Consider the following 17,574-nt stretch of genomic DNA (forward strand, 5'->3'; position numbering starts at 1 on the left):
ATTCCACCTGCCTTAGTCAAAATCAGTCCCTCTTAATACATAATTTTCATGCCATTTTGTACTTTTACCGGTTTACTATTTGTCTTAGCTCTAATTAATTTGTAATTACTTGTTTAATATCTGCTTTTGACTGTAAACTTGATGAGGGCAGGGACCATGTCTGTCTGATTTGAAGCTACATTCCTCGAGCCTAGCACAGTGCCTGGTCCTCAGCAGAATTCAATGAATATTTGTTGAATTAAATAGTGAATTTGTAATTGGGTGAATTTTACATATGCTAGTGCCAAGATCAAAACAAAATTAATAATCCAGATTTCCTTTAAGAGAATTATAGTTTTCCTGATGATACCTGCCCAAGAAAGAGGGCCTGAATATCTATGCAGACCACACCTCTGGGTCACAGTTGTAGACTCACTACATTTAAAGTCACATATAGCAAACAGTGAAGCACTTGGAGAAGTGAAATGGTACTTTCATACTACAGCTGTGCACAAAGTGAGACTATGCTGGACTATGTCAGGGTCCCGCCCTGTGATCCTAATACACCATAAGTGGATTAATGATAGGCAATGATACAGTCACCTCCGATCACCTGTCCTCTTTCTAACTAACATCTCCCTGAGGAATCATTGGTTCAACTCATCAGGATCTCTGCCTTTAAGAAGTTCAGTTTAGTGGTCTTTGAAACCACAAAAGCACTCAATTAAGAGAGCAGCATTGAAACGTATACATTACCATATGTAAAATTACATAGCCAGTGGAAATTTGCTGTATGACACAGGAAGCTCAAATCTGGTGCTCTGTGACAACCTAGAGGGGGGTGAGAGGGGGTGGATGGTAGGAGGTGGGAGAGAGGTTCAGAAAGGAAGGGACATATGTATACCTAAAGCTGAGCATGTTGATATGTGGCAGAGACCAACATAATAACGTAAAGCAATTATACTCCAATTACAAATAAATAAATTTAAAATAAAAAAAATCTTTAAGGAGAAGGGATGTTTTCAGACCTCTCATAATGATATTCAACTTTATTTCTTCTCCACTTTTCAGGAGGTGCTTTATTGGTTCATCCAGTCACAGAACCAAAAGCTACTGTTGTTGATGTGTTTCTGCCAGGGTCAAGTGAGGTAACAGTAAACAACAAACATCCGCATACCTTACGTGTGTATGTCTTCCTTTCAAACTTGGTGGCTTAAAACGACAAAAACTTATGCTCTCACAGTACTGGAGGCTTGAAGTCCAAAATCTCAGCGTGGGCAGAGTTGGTTCTTCTGGAGGTTCTGAGGGAGAGGCTGTGCCATGCCACTCTCCACGCTCCCCGCTTCCGGGGGCTGCCTGCGCTCTTGGCATTCCTTGGCTTGTACCCACCTCACTTCAGTCTATGCCTCCATCTTCACTGTGTGTGTCTGTGTCTCCTCTCCCATCTGTCTCTTACAAGACACTTGTGATGATATTTAGGGCCTATCTAAATAAATCCAGATAATCTCCTTACCTTAAGATCCTCAACTTAGTCAAATCTGTTCCCATAAAGGTAATATTCACTCCTTCCAGGGATTAGGAAGCAAATACATTTTTTTTTGAAGGGCCACCATCCAGCCCACTACACCTGTCATCACTGATATGACAATAACCAGGCTTTTCTACAGAAAGCCCATGAATGATGTTCTTTCTGCTTGGTTTCTCTAGGAATTTGTAGTTCTGAAGGTGCGGGCTCTTTACAAAGGTTCCCCTGCAAAGCAGAAACCTGAGAAAAAGGTTAAATATTACAACAGCAAAATGAAATGGCTTACCAAGCATTTCTGCTAAGAGTTTCTTAAATTAATTCTAAATGCAGGCTCCCATTAAGAGGAGCTATCTCCCTGTCTGACTTTGCCACAGTTTCTATTAATGATCTATTATCATTTCAATCACACTGTTATGACTATGTAGCCTATTCTTTCAACACTCCTGTTTCCAGGAGTGTTCTGTGATTGTTTCTCTTGCTACATCTTCCCAAAGCCTGGGTAGGAGAGCCGCTGCTTCTTGCTGATTAGCTAGTGAAGTACCACAACGGGCAGAGAGCTATCTCACAGCCTGGCTGTCACCTTCCCGTGTTCTGTACAGCACATCCCTCTCCTGCAAGTCTCTTTCTTGGGGAGGCCTTCTCTGATGCCCTCTTTAAGATTACAGACCACTCCCACTGCCCCTGGTACTATCCAGTTCTCCTGCATCCTTTATTTGTCTCTGTAGAACATGCCATTTTAAACATCCTAATATTTACTTTTATGTTTTGTTTATTATGTATCTCTCCCATTAGAATGTTAGCTTTTTGAAAGCCATGATTTTTATCTGTTAATGACTTTGCATTAATGGCCTATCTGTTAATGTATCCCTCGCATCTAGACAGGCATGTGGCACATAGTAGGCCATCTGTAAGTACTTGCTGGGTGAGCTCAGTAACTAAGCTCTGGGTCTCATCTGCATGGTGTTTTGTACCAGTTGTACCCCTCTTAGGCTGGGAATCTTTGATTATGGTACCACACACCCTATGCCTCTCATTTCAATCAGACTGGAAATGGTTGATGGGTAAAGCCCAAATCTTGTTTGAATCCTCTTTTTTCTTTTTTTTTTTTTACCTTTCACTCCCACCAACTTTTTATCTTGAGCAACTAGAATTCACCAAAGGAAGACATTACAAGGAAAGATAGCTAATGGATTATCCCTTGGAAACATAGACACAGAAATCCTTGACAATACATTAGGAAACTGAATCCAGCCAAAGATAATACTTCATGACAAGGTAGGACTGATCCAGTTGAATTGAGAGTTCACTGCAGCTGACAATTGTCAGGGCACAGCCCTCTCCCAGTCACGGCAGGACAGTGCCAGATTCAACATCCCAAATTTATACAGCCTCTGGTAATCCCAGGAGGTGAACTGTGGCTGCCAGAAATTACACTGGACTAGAAGAGAGAAAAGGGTTTTCTTTTCATCCTTAAGATAGTATCTTAAGGATTTATCCCATCAAATTTACTTTGGCAGGAGCTTTTTGGCACTTTAGCAAGTAAACCCCCTCGATGGGCATCTCAGATAAGAATTTGAACCTCGTCGCTAAATTGTACTCTGTTTTAAAAAAATGACACTGTATTAGTAATCCAAATTTCCACTGGTTTTTCTCTAAGGTCTGTTTCCCTGTCAGACACTTCTTTTCTCCTGCCTCATTTGTAATTTATTTGCTTGCTGTGTGCTTTTCTGTTTTGTTGTTGTTTTCTCTCTTCCATCATCTTTTTCACTATAAGATCATTATGTTTTTATAAGCCAGTTGAACTATAAAATCCATGAGGGTAGGTTCTATGTCTTTCTGTTCACTTGTGTGTACCCAGCAATGCTGGGCACATGGTAAGTTGTTCAGTAAATAACTTTTGGATGGATGGATGGAAAAATGAATGGCCTTTTACTCAGCTTAATCCATCACAGTACTAGGTTAGTTAGTCCTTTGGGATTTTCTTAAAAGCATATGTTCTAACTTCTATTCAAGATTTTTTAAATTATACTTAAATTTTTTAAAATTATACTTATTTTAGCTTTCTGGTTATTTGAAATCCAAATAAATGGATGTTTTATTAAATAATGAAATCATGAGAAAAATGTGCTTATACACATTTTTTCACTAGGGTCTATTTCTTTTCAGATTTGGTATGACTCTAAGACATTTGCTCACTGGAAAGGAGCATGTACAGTAAAGATCCCAGTAACCTTGGACGCTGTAAGCTATTTTCAGACTGTTATTTTTACCTATTGTGCTGATTAGTTTACTCAGGCTGCCATGACAAAATACCATAGACTGACTGGCTTCAACAATACAAAGTTAATTTCTCACAGTCTGGAGGCTGGAAGCCCCAGATCAAGGGGCCAACCAGTTTGGGTCCTGGGGAGGATTTCTTCCTGGCATGGAGACAGACAGTTTCTTGATGCATCCTCTTATGGTAGAGGGAGTGTGTGCTCATCTTGTGTCTCTTATGAAACAACTCGTTTGGATCAGGGCCCCACTCCTATGACTTCATTTAATCTTAATTACCTCTGTAAAGGTCTCCAAATACAGTCACACAGGGGCTTGGGGCTTCACTCTGTGAATTTTGTGGGGACACATTCAGTTCATAACACGTGCCTTCATAGAAAGAACGAAGGACGTCAGTGTATAGTAACATATACACATGGAGACCGAATGTAGAGGGGTTCCCTGGTGGTTCAGACGGTAAAGAGTCCGCCTGCAATTTGGGAGACCTGGGTCAATTCCTGGGTTGGGAAGATTCCCTGGAGGAGGGCATGGCAACCCACTCTAGTGTTCTTACCTGGAGAATCCCCAAGGACAGAGGAGCCTGGAGGGCTACAGTCCATATGGTCACAAAAAGTTGGGCCCAACTGAGCAACTAATCACAGCATACAACACAGAACTGAAGGCAGGGAGAGGGTTTGGGGAGCAATGGCGAGTGACCATTAATGGGTACAGGGTTTCTTTGGGGGGGTGATTTTTAATTGATTATGCTGATGGTTGCATGACTCTGAATATACTAAAAACCATTCAATTGTACACTGTAAATGGATGAATTGTATGACATGTGAATTTTTATCAATAAAACTACCAAAATGGGAAGGGAAAAGAAGAGTATAAAAGTAATATGTACTCTGAGTTCACAGTTTGGAACACTGAAGACACAGTTCTTCCACATTTATTTACCTTTGTATGTCTAAGAAAAATAATCACACTGACAACAGGGAGTAAAATGGTGATAGCACACGTACCATACAGAATGGCCTCTACAGCACCCAGTCAGGAGACATGAGTTTCTAGTTGGACCTCTAGGCCCAAGGGGAGGCTATGAGTTATGATGTTAGACCCAGAGCAGCCCATGCAGGCTGCATTTCCTTTTTTTAAAATTAATTCATTTGTTATTTATTTGGGTGCATCAGGTCTTAGCTGCAGCACTCGGGGTCTTCACTGTGTCATGCGGGATCTTTAGTTGCGGTGCACGGACTGTCCAGTTGTAGTGTGCAGACTTACTTGTCCTGCATGATTTGGGATCTTAGTTCCCCGACCAGGGATGGAACCTTGTCCCCTGTATTGCAAGGTGGATTTTTAACCACTAGACCACCAGGGAAGTCCCCCAGGGTGCATTTCTGAAGGGAAGTTTATTCCTGCAACTGAATCATAGCCACTACCAGAGACCTGAAGTAGTGTGAAAATTTTTAAATAGATGTATATTATTTTTTTAAATTCTCAGCAGCAATATGAACTCCATTATAGAGAAAATAGGGCTTCCCTGGTAGCTCACATGGTATAGAATCCACCCAGGAGACCTGGATTCAATTCCTGGGTCAGGAAGGTCCCTTGGAGAAGGGAATGGCAACCCACTCCAGTATTCTTGCCTGGAAAATCCCATGAACAAAGCAGCCTAGCAGGCTATAGTCCATGGGGTCAAAAAGAGTCAGACATGACTGAGCGACTAACATTTTCACGTTCACATAGAGAAAATGATTTCAGATGCCAACTTTCAGATCTAGACTAGACCTTAACATTCATCTGCTTGAATCCCTCATGCTTACAGGTGAAGACAGGGAGGTTCAGAGAAGTTAAATTACTTGTCCAGGGTTTCAGCTAAATTGTGGCAGAACTGAGATAAGACCCCAGGTCAATTGGACTTCCACTCCAGGGCCTATCCATATTAACTTACTGCCTCATTCTTTGAAGGAAAATAAAAGAAGAAGAAATTGACTGATGCGGATGGGGAAGTAAATGTGCTTTCACTTCTTGCTGCGAATCAAGCAGACGGTGGACATCTTGCCTACTCCACCCTCACTGACAACTTCCTATATACAGCAGTCCCCCTTATCCGAGGCTTCATGTTCCTCAGTTTCAGTTACCTTCAGTCAGCTGCAGCCCCAAAGTATTAACTGTGGTCCAGAAACACTAAATGGAAAATTCCAGAAATAATTCATAAGTTTTAAACTGCATGCTACCCTGAGGAGCATGATGAAATCTTGTGCCATCCTGCTTCATCCTGCCCAGGACAAGACTCATCCCTCAGTCCAGCAGATCCAAGCTGTGTATGCTACCCACCCATTAGTATAGGGGAAGGTATCATTATATAGGGTTCGGTACTCTCCTCGGTCTCAGGCATCCACTGGGGGTCTGGGAACATATCCCCCGTGGAGGAAGGGGGTGCCTACTGTATTCTAGCTCTTCTCCCCACTGGCAGCTTACTCAGAGCAAAGTATAAGCCCTCACGTGATCCAGGGAGCTTCCTAAGAGAGGACTACACTGGGAGGCATGGAACCTACTGGGTTGTCCTTGCCGGGAGTGTTATTCCAGAAGACCCATGCCTACAGCTGTGTTGTCAGAGTCACATCAAGTGCCCTTGGCAGCTTCTATAACAGAGATTTCACAGATTCACCCTCAGAATTGAGCCAGTCATCCTAGTGATGCAGGGAAGCAGGGACCAAGAAGTGTATAGGCTGAAGTAGGGACAACAGTTGTCTATCCCAAACCAAGAAACCACCATCTTTTATAAACATATACACATGTATATCTGGGCCTGCTTGCATAGACATAAAAATCCCCTCTTTAGCAGGGTCCTAAAAATAAACTTTTTTGTTATATTGACAGGAAAATTAAAAATACAAAGCAGAAAAGGTTATCTATAGGATAGTCAGAATAGGTAATAAGTTGATGGAGGGTGAGAAGTTTTCCCTAATAATTTTTTAAATGAACCATTTTTAATATTTGAACTCTTTTCCTTTTAATGCCAGGGCCTGTGCTAAGCTACAAGCTGGGAGAAAAGAATACAGTAGACCCCCTTCCCCATGAGGGATATGTTCCAAGACCCCAAATGGATGCCTGAAGCCGAGGAGAGTACAGAACCCTATATAAAGATATTTTCCCCTATAGTAATGAATTTGTGTTCACAAATTTATTTTGCTTTTGAGTCTACATTTATAAAGAATGTATAATGGGACTTTCCTGGCAGTCCAGTGGTTAAGAATCCACCTGCCAGTTCAGGAGACATGGGTTCCATCCCTGCTCTGGGAAGATTCCACATGTCACAGGGTGACTAAGCCTATGCACCACAGCTACTGAACCCATGCACTCTTGAGCCTGCGCTCCTCAACAAGAGAAGCCACCGCAATGAGAAGCGTGCACACCACAGCTAGAGAGTGGTCTGTGTTCAGTGGAACTAGAAAGAGCCCAAGTGCAGCAACAAAGACCCAGCACAGCCAAAACTAACTAAATAAAAAATTTTTAAAAAGAATGTATAATGAAATATTTTAAAAGCCTACTTTGAAGTTGCTTTATATAAATCCTCCTCTGAGAGTATTCTCCTATTGTAGATACCAGTGTTTCAACGTGGTGGAAGTGTGGTACCAATAAAGACCACTATAGGAAGATCCACAGGCTTCATGAGTGATTCCCCATATGGACTCCGAGTGGCTCTAAGCACTAAGGTACTTGAAAAGTATTACTTTTACACCTCTTGTTTGTTATGACTCTGTCTCTTTACAGTGGTAGCTTTGAGTGTATAAATGGTGAAGCCCGTCTATGGGATAGGTGCTTCTGATGTTTGTCTAGAAATCAAAAATTTGAATCATTTCTGCATCATTGTCCAACTTATCTAACTTTCCTGAAATTGTTCTTCAGAGAACTCTGAGAACTAGAAATGATAGAAATTTCCTCTAGGGTACTGTGACCCTTGGTGCTCTGCAGCTTGGCATTGATTACCACTGGACTGAAAGCTCATTGGGCCATAGGCAGCCTGCCATGTGGATTAACCCTGACTCTTAGTCTCCAGTAAAAGGGTCCTGTGTCTATGCAACATTCCAGGGATGCAGCCCCACACACATCAACTTCCATTCTCATTGGATGGCTCAAACAACTACAATCTCCTAGGGTAAGGTCTGGAAGGATCCAGAATTGATCTGTTCTTTTGAGGAGATCTTTTGAGCTGAATGAGGCCTATAGGAGATTACTCCCCTAACCATTGCCCAAAATACAGTGCCAGACACAAATCCTCACTCTTACGCAAATATTATAATTCACTTTCTTTTTCTTACATCTTTCTCTTCCATCCATTTCTTTTAAGCATGTCTTCTTGGGTCAAACTATGGGCCTTGGGCCCACGGGAGGCCATGGAATAAATTGCAAGAGACTTGAGGTCCATAGCTCATGAAGCATTGTCAGTAACAGGGAACTGCCATATGGAGTACTGTGACATTGTCTGACATGCAAAAGGGATCCTCCTACCAAAAGACAGTAGGAAGTAGGCACCATTCTCCAAATGGAGGTTCTTCTAAAGATAGCTGATCTCATCCATTACATACTTTTTCCTTTTAACTTCAGTTTCACTTGGTGAACATTTATTGACCTGTTGTCACATTTTAGGGTAGTATTTTTGAAGTCACCTATGCCACTGACCATACTTCACAGTTTAAATCTCTTTCAACAAAGCCTAACTCTCTGTGCCTCCTCTTGTGTGACTTCCTTATTCATATTATTTCACAAATGGGTATTGAGTGTTTATATATTTTATGATGACTTTGTACAGCTTTAATATTAAGCAGTTGCTCAACGTAATTTTTCACAGGTTTTGTAATCAGTTATTTCCCTTAGGGAGGGACAGTCTTTTCTAAGAAAACTATTACATGAGCATACTCTCTGTGATTCACTCTCCAGGGTTCTGCCATGGGTGAATTCTATCTCGATGATGGGCATTCTTTCCAATACCTCCACCAGAAGCAATTCTTGCACAGGAAATTTTCATTTTCCTCAGGTGTTTTGACCAATAGGTAATGGCAGCTGAAAGAGCCGTGTGCTTTCATAAATAAATTATGTTATCCATTTGCTATCCTTAAATGCACAGCTAATGTTTTAAGGTACTATTTTTAAAAATTAATGATGAAGGCCATTTGTATTTTTCTTCTTCTTTTCTTCCAGATTGATTAATGTATGATTTAGAAATAAAATTTTAATATAAATATACAAGTATAGTATACAAATACAATTGTAGTATATTTAAAGTATACGGTGTGATGACTTGATATATGTATACATTGTGGAAGTATTCCCTTCATCAAGTTAATTAACACATCCATCACCTCACGTGTTTAACCTTTTTTCCCCGCCTTTTGATGAGAACACAAGTTTTACTCTCTTAGCAAATTTCAATTATGCAATACAGGATTATCAACTGTATTTGGCATGTTGGATATTTGATTCTCAAACTTTCTTCATCTTATAACTGAAAGTCTGTACTCTTCTACCAGCCTCTCCCTACTTCTCCCACCCCTCAGCCCCTAGCAACCACCATTTTACTCTGTTTCTATGAGTTCAACTTTTTTTTCCTTTTTTTCTTTTTTTGCGCATTCCACATATAAGTGATGCCATTCATCACTTTGTTGAATATTTCAGTCCACTTCTTGTACTGTTTAGGTCTGTGTTTTGTTAGGTACTTTTTAATATTTTCCATATGTATTGAAATTCTCATTTTGTTCATGCATTGCTCTTTGAACTTGGTGAGCATCCTTATGACCATTGGTTTGAACTATTCTATCAGGTATACAATTTATCTCTATTTCATTAAGGTCAGTTTCTGTAGATTAATCATGTTCTTTTGTTAGGAACATATTCTCCTGTTTCATCTGCCTTGACTCCTGGTGTTGTTTCTCACATTAGATAAGACACCTATGTCTTCCAGTCTCTACAGACTGGCCTCATGTAGGAGATGATCCTCATTGATCAGCCTGTCCTGAGCTCCTTATAGCTTCCAGACCTTTGTGATTATCCACACTGCCATGTTTGTTCTTAGTGACTGCCAGTAGTTAATGATATGCTGAGACCCATCTGTATCCCAAAGGGACATATTTTAGTCATCACCTATATACAGGCTGATTAGAACCTTCAGGCAGTAGCTGGGAAAGTATGCAGTTAGATCCTTTCCAGGAAGAACCTGGGAGATGGATATTTTTGCCTGCTCCCTCTGCACTGAGCCCTGGGGGATAGCCACGCTGCCTATTAACAACTGCTTTATTTGCCGTAATTAACTCTGTTGGCTCTCAGAGCAAGGTGATTTGAGGGCCTATCTCTCCAGGTGGGAGCCTTGAAAGGATGAGTGTGATCCAAACCTTTTACTTTTTCTGGAGAAGCTGCTGCTGCTGCTGCTAAGTCGCTTCAGTCGTATCCGACTCTGTGCGACCCCAGAGACGGCAGCCCACCAGGCTCCCCGTCCCTGGGATTCTCCAGGCAAGAACACTGGAGTGGGTTGCCATTTCCTTCTCCGATGCATGAAAGTGAAAAGTGAAAGTGAAGTCGCTTAGTCGTGTCCGACTCCTAGCGACCCAATGGACTGCAGCCTACCAGGCCCCTCCGTCCATGGGATTTTCCAGGAAAGAGTACTGGAGTGGGGTGCCATTGCCTTCTCCGTCTGGAGAAGCTAGGAGTTGCAAATTCCTGCCCAATTGTATAGGACTATGCCAGGGGTGGGGCTTCCCTGATAGCTCAGCAGTAAAGAATCCACCTGCAATGCAGGAGTTACAGGAGACGCAGGTTCATTCCCTGGGTTGAAAAGATTCCCTGGAGGAGGGCATGGCAACTCACTCCAGTTTTCTTGCCTGGAGAATCCCCATGGACAGAGGAGCCCGGAGCCTACAGTCCATAGGGTAGCAAAGAGTCAGACACAACTGAAGTGACTTAGCACGCAAACGTGCCAGGGGTGGGGGTTATATGGAAAGTGTGTTTCAGCCTTTCCTGCTTGTTTTGATGTGGATATTTTCTCAGTCACCCAATGTGCAGGAGTTGCTCAGCTAGTTTTCTGGTTTCTCTCAAAGAGAATTGTTCCATGTGTAGCTCTATGTTCAGTGCATCTGTTGGAAAAGGGAAATTCAGGAGCCTCTTACATTGGCACTTTGGTCTGGAGCCCCCTGGGAGTATTTTTCAATCACTCTATGAACATCCCTTCATTATTGTCTTCATCTTCCTTTCCTTCCTTCTCTGAAAAATGAAAAAGAATCCAGTAGAAATTCCTATTAATCCCATTTATTCATCTATTCAAACATTCATTAAGGATCTGGTTTCTTGCGATTTGATTGCAGCATCCAAGTCACATTTGGGACTTCAGTGTCCTTAAGTGACATCCCTCCAAATGGCTTGTTAGAGGAAGACTACTGGTTAGCTTGGGCTTCCCAGATGACTCAGTGGTAAACAATCCGCCTGCCATAACAGGAGACACAGGAGACACGGGTTTGATCCCTGGGTCAGGAAGATCTCCTGGAGTAGGAAATGGCAACCTGTTTCACTATTCTTGCCTGGAAAATTCCATGGACAGAGGAGGCTGGTGGTCTACGGTTCATGGAGTTGCAGAGAGCCAGACATGACTGAGCACGTGTGCACTGGTTGGCTTGTTTTTGCATATAGAGTCATCTTTTTCCATCTCTTCATCCTAGTAAATGTGACAGCTATATGTTTCATGCCTCCATAGGCATGAAAGATGGGAGGGGATGGTGATCTGGTAGCCAGTCCAAACCCCTGTTCCTCTCCTTTTCCTAATGTCATTTGTTGTATCTTTTCCAGTTGTGCTGACGAGAGGGGTCATTATCCCAGCAAGTGTGTGGTGGAGCAGATCTTGGTCCTAGGCCTCAAGAAGCAGCCATCTTCTGTGACTGCCCACTCAGCTGGTAAGGAAACAGGCCTCTTGGTTCTATAAGCATAGAAGTATTTGCCATGAGGAGATGGTTAGTCTAAAGCTGATGTAATGTGCTTAGCTATGTGGACTCTGCTCTTTCTGGCAAGAGTCAAATATACTAGTATCTAGAGGGAACGAGGCCATCCTGCTTCTTTCTTCATCAACTGTCTTTCTGCTCATTGTAAGCTGTTAATATTTTCCTGAGGGAAATCATTTGGGGCTTGAAATAATATTGTAGCTTTTCTGAATATTTGTTTCAAACTGTAGGTATCTAAAGTTGTAGGGAATCCAACTGATATTTATTGAGTTTCTTAAAGGACCTGGGACAGGATATATCTTTTTTCAACCTACTGAATTTGCTGGACAAATTACTTTGCTCCTTACAGTTTCTTTTCATTCAGTCTTTTACTCAAAAGACTGGAGTGTTTCATGTTTTAAAAATTCATGGAAGTCCAGGAGTACAAGTGGTATTAATTTGGATTCTCCTATATGGAATATAAGATTTTATGACAGAGACAGAAACTTTTTAAATTCAAAGAAAAGACATTTCTTTTCTGGATAGTCAACGGACTTTCCCTTTTACTGTTTGGATCTCTAGATGGCAGCGCTCAGCCTGTGGCTTTTACGTACCATGCCACAACATCCACCCTGAAACTGGAGACGCTCTCGCTGAACATTGGTGCGGACTGGAAGGTGCGCGTCCAGTGACGGAGCAGTGCGCCTGGTGGCAGAGCCAGGAGCAGCGGCGCCTCTCCGCCTTCCCTGGGGCCTTTTATGCGATTCGTGCCACATGCTAATTGACTTCTCTGGCTTAAAGTCAGCTTTCATTAGTCACAGTTTATTAGTGAACAGTAGATTTCAGATTTTTCAGATGTTACATTCTTAGACATGCTGGGAATCATACTCTTGGTGTCACACACCACTTCGACATGCAAGTGGCCCAGAGACATTTATAGCATTCACAGACCTCGCATTGCTCCTTGGGCCATGGCCTGGGGTATGTGCTGTGGCCCAGTGGGGAGCTTCTCTTTGAGCACAGCTGGGTGAGTTTGTTTCAAGTGACAGGTGGGCCGAGCCCACCTTGTGGCCCATTTGTGAAAGCTCGTCTCAGTCCATGTGGCCAAGCCACTCCAGCTCCAGCAGCTGAGCTGCTCAAGGTCTCTCTTGAAGTGGACAGTGGCCTCTGGTAACCACCTCCCCCCACAGATCTCTTTTACCCACTTAGACATGGGCAAGGCAACCCTTTTCTACTTGCACTATATGTACTGCAGCAACAGGGAGTTACTCTACCTTACAGACTGAAAAGCTGGCTTAAAACTCAATATTCAGAAAACTAAGATCATGGCATCTGGTCCCATCATTTCATGGCAAATAGATGGGAAAACAATGGAAACAGTCATAGACTTTATTTTCTTGGGCTCCAAAATCACTGTGGATGGTGACTGCAGCCATGCAATTAAAAGATGCTTGTTTCTTGAAAGAAAAGTTATGACCAACCTAGACAGCATATTAAAAAACAGAGACATTACTTTGCCAACAAAGGTCCATCTAGTCAAAGCTATGGTTTTTCCAGTAGTCATGTATGGATGACTTGGATCACAAGTGGGGAGAGTTGGACCACAAAGAAAGCTGAGTGCTGAAGAATTGATGCTTCTGAACTATGCTGTTGAAGAAGGCTCTTGAGAGTCCCTTGGACTGCAAGAAGATCAAACCAGTCAATCCTAAAGGAAATCAGTCCTGAATATCCATTGGAAGGACTGATGCTGAAGCTCCAATACTTTGGCCACGTAATGCAAAGAACTGATTCAGTGAAAAAGACCCTGATGCTCGGAAAGATTGAAGGCAGGAGGAGAAGGGGACATCAGAGGATGAGATGGTTGGATGGCATCACCGACTTGATGGACATGAGTTTGAGCAAGCTCTAGGAGTTGGCGATGGACAGGGAAGCCTGGCGTGCTGCAGTCTATGGGGTCGCAAAGAGTCGGTCATGACTGAGTGACTGAACTAAAGTAAGAGACTGAGTCAAGGACACAAAGGGAGTCTTTTACTTGTCATGTTTTTTGGGTCTCCAAAGTTCCAAATTAATCTTCTTAAAATTCTAATCTCTTAATATTGGTTTTATTAAATACTGTCTACTACCCAAAGATTATTTGTAACATGAGAAAACTGTAATTTAAATTAATAACATAAATACCCACCATCAAACTTCAGAATAAGAACATAGGACTAGACTGAGGATGAGGTAAGTGAGACACTTGCCTGGGACAGAAAATATACGGGGATGCCCAAATTCACAGTAATCAAAATAAATAATACTTTAATACAATATTTTAAAAATCAACACTAAAAGAAAAAATCCATGATGAACAAATATCACAATTTTAAATAAGGATAGGATCAATATACCACATTTTGCATTTGACTCAGATCCCAGCACGGCTCGGCATGGGCTGGAGCACTACACCACAGAAGCCCTTTGGGAGGTCCCCAGGGACTCCCTGCGGCCACAGCATCTGCTGAGGCAGCCTCCTATCCTCAGCCCTCCTCAACATACACACTTGCTTATCAGGCATCCTCCACTTAGTAACTTGCCAACTGCCATCCCAGTGCCTTCTGTTCCCTGGACCCAATATCTATACTGCCTGCCCTCTATGTATGCAGATCCTACCATCTGTCCAGGCACAACTCAGATCCCACTTCCCCATAGAGCCTTTCTAACTCCCTAACACCCACAACTCCCCTTTACCATAAGCCGTGATTTTGCCCTTCTCTGACAGGCAGCCCCACTTCTACATAACGTGCAGTCGGATGAACATTCTCTTGGATGGCCCCTCAGTGTTTCAGGTTCGTCTGTCTTGTTTCCCTAATAGATGGCATGTTCTCCAAGATCATGTTATATTTCTCTTACATCTGCCAGAGAACCCTTATACTTGACTTTTAGTAATGATTGGCTGACTGATGGATTGATTAAAAATTGAGAATTGAATATACTTGTTTCTGCTTGACTTTTATGACATAGGACTCTTCCCTCCAGATATAGTAAATGTTGTGCATTTCCTGGTAGACACATTTCATTGTATCAGTTGAACTTTGCACTATATGTAAGTAACATAGACATATGCAGATTCTTTGTTCCTATTTCTACAAGTTTTACAATTAAGGAGAAAGGAAGAAATCTCCATTGGCTGAAGTTTTATTTCCCAACTTCAGATTTCCCTGCCAACCTAATTGGAAAAGACCCTGATTCTGGACAAAATTGAAGACAGAAGGAGAAGGAGACGACAGAGGATGAGATGGTTGGATGGCATCACTGACTCTATGGACATGAATTTGAGCAAGTTCCAGGAGTTGGTGATGGACAGGGAAGCCTGGTTTGCTGCAGTCCATGGGGTCATAAAGAGTTAGACACGGCTGAGCGACTGAACTGAGCTGAACCTGAAAGCTGAATGTTCTTATCTAATATAAATGATGGTTTTTAATAGCATTTAATGGGAAATAGATAGGGAAACAATGGAAACAGTGTCAGACTTTATTTTTTTGGGCTCCAAAATCACTGAAGATGGTGATTGCAGCCATGAAATTAAAAGATACTTACTCCTTGGAAGGAAAGTTATGACCAACCTAGATAGCATATTCAAAAGCAGAGACATTACTTTGCCAACAAAGGTCCGTCTAGTCAAGACTATGGTTTTTCCAGTGGTCATGTATGGATGTGGGAGTTGGACTATGAAGAAAGCTGAGCGCCGAAGAATTGATGCTTTTGAACTGTGGTGTTGGAGAAGACTCTTGAGAGTCCCTTGGACTGCAAGGAGATCCAACCAGAATCCATCTCCTTTAGAAGGAGATCCATTCTAAAGGAGATCAGTCCTGGGTATTCATTGGAAGGACTGATGCTAAAGCTGAAACTCCAATACTTTGGCCACCTCATGCGAAGAGTTGACTCATTGGAAAAGACTCTGATGCTGGGAGGGATTGGGGGCAGGAGGAGAAGGGGACGACAGAGGATGAGATGGCTGGATGGCAGCACTGAGTCGATGGACGTGAGTCTGAGTGAACTCCGGGAGTTGGTGATGGACAGGGAGGCCTGGCGTGCTGCGATTCATGGGGTCGCAAAGAGTTGGACATGACTGAGCGACTGAACTGAACTGAAAGCTGAATAATCAAGACCTATCTTCAGATCAATATATATTGCATGTCTATTCATTTAAAATATTTTGGAAACAAGGAATGTAACAAGAACTGTAGAGTAAGTTAGTGAGGAACTTCTCTGTCTTGACCCAGAACTATACTGAAAGGTTTAACTAGACACATTGAATGGAGAAAAATACAGCCTGGGTATTCTCGAATGTTCTATGCTCTTAATCGCTTGTCACGCTTTCCCCATCTCCTTTTTCTGATACCAAGGTCCAGAGAGCTTTGACCAACTTGGGGCCAGGTCGATCTACAGTGTTCAGTCACCTTGTTGTGGCTGATTCTGGATATGCTTTCTCAGGAAACTGGATTTAATGTAATAAAGTAGAATCATTTCAGGAGTGATTCAAACAAAACTCTAAAATGAGTGTGTAATATGTCTTTCCTTTAAGACTTAAATGCCCTAAAATGAGCTGACAAATCAGTTTAAAAACAGTAACTGCTCAAAAGCAATATGGGCAAAGGTAATTCACAGAAGAAATTGAAACAGGCAAAATAAGTATGAAATATTGACTCATTGGAAAAAACTCTGATGCTGGGAGGGATTGGAGGCAGGAGGAGAAGGGGACGACAGAGGATGAGGGCTGGATGGCATCACTGACTCGATGGACGTGAGTCTGAGTGAACTCCGGGAGTTGGTGATGGACAGGGAGGCCTGGCGTGCTGTGATTCATGGGGTCGAGAAGAGTTGGACATGACTGAGCGACTGAACTGAACTGACTGATTCTCAGCCCTATTAATATTTAAAGAAATTCAATAAGGGCTGCCTGATTGGCCAAGATTAAGATGAAACTGACATTGGCATAGGAGCCAGGCATTCTCATGCATCATTAGAAAAATTAGAATAAGTATAATCTTTCAGGATGGCAATCTGGCAATAGCATCAAAATTTTTAATTTGCATACTTTAACCCAACAATTCCACTTCAGATAAATTGCTCAGAGCTACTAATTGCAATGTGTTTTATACTGTTGAAAACCAGAAATAAACTGAATGTCCTTTAACAGGAGATTGGTTAAATGTAACCCTTTCATACAGTGGAGTGTTATGCAACCATTAAAATAACAACCTATATATATCAACATAGAAGTATGTTCTGGATAAAATGTCTACTGAGTGACTTCATTTAAGTAAATAATAAACCAAAATTTGAGGTACCATCCTATACTGTGCAAGTGAGAAGGACATAAAAAACAGCTCTCTCAGAACTGTTTCAGATTGAAGGAGGAAATAAAGAGACATGACACCAAATGTGTTCTCTCCTGGAACTATAAGGGACATTACTAGGACAGTTGGAAAAATTTGAATGGGATATTTTGATTACATGGTAATTTTCCTAATTTTGAGAACTGCACCATGATTATATAGAAGAATGTCCTTGTTTTAGGAAATACATGGAAGTATTGAATATTAAAGGGTAATGGGCCCTCATAGCTCTAACTTACTCTAAAATGGCTCAGAATATAATTTATGTATGTATGAGAAAAACAGAGACAGAGAAAATCAGCAAAATGTGTTGAAAATGTTACAACTGAAGAATCTGGATGAACCATGTACAGGAACTTCTTATACTATATTTTCAACATGCCTGTAAGTTTTAAACTATTTCAAAGCAAAATTTTAAAAACAAAGGTGCTGAGCCATATCTCCATAGTATCCAGTAGCTGTAAAAAGT

The 17,574-nt window shown here is 41.8% G+C and overlaps 1 protein-coding gene across 4 annotated transcripts in view; it reads left to right on the forward strand.

Moving 5' to 3' along the window:
* Positions 1-16,254, forward strand: part of GANC (glucosidase alpha, neutral C) — a 74,213-nt gene extending 57,959 nt beyond the window's left edge. For 2 of the 4 annotated variants that reach the window (XM_055537481.1, XM_055537482.1), the window contains 6 exons: positions 1,051-1,127; positions 3,671-3,745; positions 7,366-7,479; positions 8,705-8,817; positions 11,597-11,700; positions 12,307-16,254. In XM_055537481.1, the coding sequence (XP_055393456.1) occupies positions 1,051-1,127; positions 3,671-3,745; positions 7,366-7,479; positions 8,705-8,817; positions 11,597-11,700; positions 12,307-12,416 (593 nt within the window). In that variant the 3' untranslated portion in view covers positions 12,417-16,254. Of the gene's footprint in view, positions 1-1,050; positions 1,128-3,670; positions 3,746-5,728; positions 7,314-7,365; positions 7,480-8,704; positions 8,818-11,596; positions 11,701-12,306 lie in introns of those variants that run through there. The other 2 variants (XR_008699163.1, XM_055537483.1) reach the window with 2 other exon arrangements.
* Positions 16,255-17,574: the final 1,320 nt, after the last annotated feature.

The sequence above is a fragment of the Bubalus kerabau genome, chromosome 10 (genome assembly GCF_029407905.1).
Source record: "Bubalus kerabau isolate K-KA32 ecotype Philippines breed swamp buffalo chromosome 10, PCC_UOA_SB_1v2, whole genome shotgun sequence".
Taxonomy (NCBI): domain Eukaryota; kingdom Metazoa; phylum Chordata; class Mammalia; order Artiodactyla; family Bovidae; genus Bubalus; species Bubalus kerabau.